The sequence below is a fragment of the Ambystoma mexicanum genome, chromosome 11 (genome assembly GCF_040938575.1).
Source record: "Ambystoma mexicanum isolate Mex_15411 chromosome 11, UKY_AmexF1_1, whole genome shotgun sequence".
In the NCBI taxonomy this organism is placed as follows: Eukaryota; Metazoa; Chordata; class Amphibia; order Caudata; family Ambystomatidae; genus Ambystoma; species Ambystoma mexicanum.
The window spans coordinates 1,081,897,760-1,081,903,155 of NC_090934.1; the positions used below are offsets into that span (position 1 = coordinate 1,081,897,760).

The window sequence follows — 5,396 nt, forward strand, 5'->3', positions numbered from 1 at the left end:
AGATCTGCCTTCTCAACACTCATTCACTCCTACTTCGTACTTCACTCCTTACCTCTATACACTACTTACTTCATCAGAACTTACTTCATCAGAACTACTCTCCTCCTTCATCACTGCTTCTTCCTTCACACCCCAATGAATGCACCCCTCCTCTCACCACTTTGAGCCCAATGCCCTTCTCAATATGAAGTTACCAGACCAGGACCACCTGATAAGAGCGGCGTGTGACCAGGATCTACACTGGTCATTCACATTGTTTCCATGAGGGACAAAATTCACGGAATGGCGGGGCAAAGTCTTTGGTCATCGGTGGCCCATGCTGCCTCTGCCTTCCAAGCACCTCGGCAAGGGTCTCCTCAGAGTTCCTCCTCATACAGCGACTTGTGTCTAAGATATTCTTCTAGGCACTGGATCGCTGTGTCGTCCACTGAGGGCTCAAACTTGTTGGCCAGGAGGTGATGATGCTGGAGCATCCAGTGCAAGTCCCCGGCCCCGTAGATGCAGACAGATCGCGGGTAGACGCCGGTGCAGGGTGGGTAGGACGCCCCCTTAGTGACATCCCCTTCCATGTAGTGCCACTTCACCAGGCGAGCTAGGACGTTAATGTCTGTGAGCTCATATTTGTCGTTGTGAGGTATGGAGCCAGGCACCTCAGGCATGCGGTGTAGGGTGGCCCTGAGGTGCTCGTCTGGACTGTAAGTGTCTTGCTCCCACTCTACCAGCTTTCTGACCACAGGCTCCTCAAAGACCGCTCTCACAAATTCCCGAGAAACCACAATGTAGGCACTGCCAGAGAACATAGGGATGCTGATGGGTGGAGGTGCCTTTGCCACGCCGGTTTGGACGATATTAGAGTTCTCCACCTTGTGCTGCAGCTGCCACCGCTTCTTCCTGTATTCTGATGTCCGCTCAGATTCCAAGCTGTTGCGTCCATTCAGCACGCGTAGGGCACGCACCATCTCACCATTGGTCTTAATGGGGAAGTCAGTGCCGCAGGTGTTGATTAAGTACCTCCAGGGTACAGGACTCTTCAGAAGGTTCTCCATGCAATTAAGGTATGCTTGGACCCTGGACCAGGAGGCATAGATCACCTTCTCCAGTTTGGATGCCACAAAGACGTTGGGGAAGCAGTTTGTGATGGCTTGGACCGCCTGCAGTAAAGGTTTGGGAGCCTTAGCGTCCACATGCAAGCAGCAGATGTTCTGTGGAGCATAGAGGGATTTCAGCAGCCGCGCAAACACCTCAATGTTGTTATGTATGACCATGGAATAGGCTATGGGGAAGGCCTCCTCCTCAAGGCTCAGCGCCACTGGCATAAATCGCCTGCTTGCCCTGTAGCTGTTGCAGTCCAGAGTCTGATTTAGATAGAATCCCTCTGTGATTGGCTGATGCTTGTGGGCCACTTCCAGCCTCTGCAGGGCAGCCTGCTGCAGGGCTTCGATGCCGCCCCTGAGGATGCAGGAGCAGTTGGTGCCACCTGTGGGTGAGAGATGTAGGTGTGGAGACGGTCCCTTTAGGCAGCACTGTTTGGGCTCTTGGCATCAGTGCGCAGGTCAGCCAGCTCGCAATCTGCTGCAGTTTGCTCCCCTTTCTCCAGAAAAAAAACATTACAGCGAGAAAAAAAAGGAAATGGGACAAGACGGGCAAAGAAAAGATCCAAAGTGACCTGGCCCTGATGGATCCTCCAGATAACACAGGCTCAAGACTGGGAGCACTGGTTTCTCCTTACCTGGTGTAATATAAGTAAGTCTCTTCAATCTCTAGGCAGCATTGGGTGCAGGCTGGAGCACTGCAGGCCACTTACTTCCACAGCCTTTACGGAGTGCTAGTGGTGTCTTGGGTGTCTCTAGGCAGCAGTGGGTGCAGGCTGGAGCACTGCAGGCCACTTCCACGGCCTTTACGGAGTGCTAGTGGTGTCTTGGGTGTCTCTAGGCAGCAGTGGGTGCAGGCTGGAGCACTGCAGGCCACTTACTTCCACGGCCTTTACAGAGTGCTAGTGATGTCTTAGGTGTCTGCAGCCAGCACTGGGCGCAGGCTGGCGTACTGCAGGCCACTTCCACGGCCTTTATGGAGTGCTAATGTGGTCTTGGGTGTCTGCGGCCAGCACTGGGTGCAGGCTTGAGTACTGCAGGCCACTTCCACGGCCTTTAAGGAGTGGTAGCGATGTCTTAGGTGTCTGTAGGCATCACTGGGTGCAGGCTGGAGCACTGCATGCCACTTCCTTTACGGAGTACTAGTGGTGTCTTGGGTGTCTGCGGCCAGCAGTGGGTGCAGGCTGGAGCACTGCAGGCCACTTCCGCAGCCTTTATGGAGTGCTAGTGGTGTCTTGGGTGTCTGCAGGCAGCACTGGGTGCAGGCTGGAGTACTGCAGGCCACGTACTTCCACGGCCTTTACGGAGTGCTAGTGATGTCTTGGGTATCTGTAGGCAGCACTGGGTGCAGGCTGGAGCACTGCAGGCCACTTCCACGATCTTTACGGAGTGCTAGTGATGTCTTGGGTGTCTGCAGGCAGCACTGGGTGCAGGCTGGAGTACTGCAGGCCACGTACTTCCACGGCCTTTACGGAGTGCTAGTGATGTCTTGGGTATCTGTAGGCAGCAAAGGGTGCAGGCTGGAGCACTGCAGTCCACTTTCTTCCACTGCATTTGCAGAGTATTACTGATGTCTTGGATGTCTGTCACTGGGTGCAGGCTGGAGGACTGCAGGCCACATACTTTCACTGCCTTTACGGAGTGCTAGTGGTGTCTTGGGTGTCTGTAGGCAGCACTGGGTGCAGGCTGGAGGACTGCAGGCCACTTACCTCCACTGCCTTTGGAGAGTATGAGTGATGTCTTGGGTGTCTGCAGACAGCAGTGGGTACAGACTGAAGCACTGCAGGCCACTTACTTCCACTGCTTTACGGAATACTAGTGGTGTTTTGGGTGTCTGTAGGCAGCACTGGATGCAGGCTGGAGCACTGCAGGCTACTTCCACTGCCTTTGGAGAATATGAGTGATGTCTTGGGTGTCTGCAGACAGCATTGGGTGCAGGCTGGGGCACTGCAGGCCACTCCCACTGCCTTTGGAGAGTATGAGTGATGTCTTGGGTGTCTGCAGACAGAAGTGGTTGCAGACTGGAGCACTGCAGGCTACTTACTGCCACTGCCTTTGCAGAGTATTACTGATGTCTTGGATGTCTGTCACTGGATGCAGGCTGGAGTTTGGAAGGCACAGAGGTGGGGCTGGAGGTCTTGTTCGCAAATGCAGACTGGGCCTCTGCAGGCGCACCACGGGATGCAGGCTGAGGCTTCTGTTTGCGTGATGCAGGCTGGGCTTGGAAGGCACAGAGTCAAAGCTAGAGGCTGAGGTGCAGGCTGGAGCTCTTGTTCACTGAGGCTGAGGTGCAGGCTGGAGCTCTTGTTCACTGGACGCAGGCTGAGGTTTGGCAGACAAGGCATAGGACGCCGGCATCAGCTTCTAGGCGCACCACAGGATGCAGGCTGGAGTTTGGAAGGCGCAGAGTCAAAGCTAGAGGCTGAGGTGCAGGCTGGAGCTCTTGTTCACTGGACGCAGGCTGAGGTTTGGCAGACAAGCCACAGGACGCCGGCATCAGCTTCTAGGCACATCAGAGGATGCAGGTTGAGGTTGGCAGACAAGGCACAGGACGCCGGCATCAGCTTCTAGGCACATCAGAGGATGCAGGCTGAGGTTGGCAGACAAGGCACAGGACGACGGCATCAGCTTCTAGGCACATCAGAGGATGCAGGCTGGAGCTCGTGTTCACTGGGCGCAGGCTGGCTTGGCAGGCAAGGCACAGGACCCTGGCTTCAGCTTCTAGGCACAGCAGAGGATGCAGGCTGAGGTTGGCAGGCAAGGCACCGGGGGCAGGCCTGAGCTCCGTGGTGTTTCTGCTACTCCTTCCCCGGATGGACCGGCACTGATAGGTCCCTCTCTCTCACCTGCCAGAAGCACCCTAGGAGTGCGTTTCTTCTTCTTCTTAATTATCGGGTGCGTGGGCGGACCCAGGCAGGCGCTTCCCCATCCTAAAGGATGATGTGCACCAGACCCACCAATCAGTACTTAGCCCCCATAAACTCACAACTCCTCCCACCACCCAGTCTGCCTCACAAAATCCAACATCACACTGTTCCTTCTCCTGCCTCTCACCCCGTTACCTCCCAGCAAAGCCTTCCCACTCAGCTCAGCCACACCCAGCGCAGACAACCGAACCCTCATCAAGTCTCTCTCCTCAACATGTCTCTCACACCTAAGCAGAAAAACTAGAAGTGTGTTACTCCGGTCTCACAACCAGGTACGAAGGGCGGGGCGAGTTGCACCCTCCCTTCTCATTATCCATAGGACGGTGCAACTCGCTTCCCGTCCCGGATACCCACTGATGACAGAAGTGCCATCTTCCACCCAGCCCCACCCCGCCCCGCCGCTCCCTCTGTCAGCGAAGGAGCGATCATGTCCCAGTCCGAGCATGGTGCTCCAGGGGGCGCCCTGCTCTAGAGCCATGCCATGTTCAGATGACTTGGACGGGGGTGGGGGTCCCCGGGGCAGGCTTTGTGCGCTAAGGAAGGATGCAGAGATACATGGTGCCCTGGGGGCGTTAGAGGGGGGCTGGGGCAGATTCCGTGTCTTGCAGCAGATCTCGACCGTCCCACGGTAGGAGCATAGCGGGCGCCGGAGCCTGTATGCCCAGGCGTGGCCCGTGCGGAGAGACGGTGCCACACTGATCCGTATGAAGATAAACAATTATTCTAAAAGCTAGTTTATGAATCAGAGGAAACAGACTGCCCCTGGCACACAGGCGTATTCCACACACGCCGAGTTCCATAACTGTTGAACCCATATGCAGCAGACATACCTATGGTGTTTTGCGGGATGGCGTCATGCCTCATGGCCCCTGCCCCCTCCCCGCTAAAAGATCTACGACAACAATTTGATCAAGTGTTGGCAATAAAATGCCGTAGGCTTTTATTGATACAATTATGGTTATAGGAAACATAAACAATATACATAATCATAATAAATCATCCTTTTGGGCACAAGGTCCAGAGATGCCCCTCTCCGGCCCGTGCAGCCTTTTTTTGTCCCACGACTTGTGGCCACTGTATGGTGTCCTGAGTCACTTTCCATTGTTCCTCTCTCCTTTTTCTGTGGTGGGAGGGTTTTTGAGGCAAAGAAAAAGAATGGGAAGACACTGAGTTGACAGTGAACTTCCCCGGTACTGTTTCGGTCCCCATCCCCGGTACTGTTTTGGTCCCCATGCAGGGTCGACAAAACAGTTTGTGTTTTTTAAGAGCTGCTCCAGCTCATTATATAGGCCCCAAGAGGTCCTTATTCTTTGTACTGTGTGGGGGGCTGTGGGCCAACCCCCCCCAAGGCCAGCCTGCCGCTGACTAACCTGCCTAG

The 5,396-nt window shown here is 55.1% G+C and overlaps 1 protein-coding gene across 1 annotated transcript; it reads right to left on the bottom strand.

Moving 5' to 3' along the window:
• Nucleotides 1–356: 356 nt before the first annotated feature.
• LOC138504823 (beta-1,3-galactosyl-O-glycosyl-glycoprotein beta-1,6-N-acetylglucosaminyltransferase 3-like) lies at nucleotides 357–1,463 on the bottom strand. Its single transcript, XM_069625274.1, has one exon. The coding sequence runs from the start codon at nucleotides 1,314–1,316 to the stop codon at nucleotides 357–359; it is 960 nt and encodes a 319-aa protein (XP_069481375.1). The 5' UTR covers nucleotides 1,317–1,463.
• Nucleotides 1,464–5,396: the final 3,933 nt, after the last annotated feature.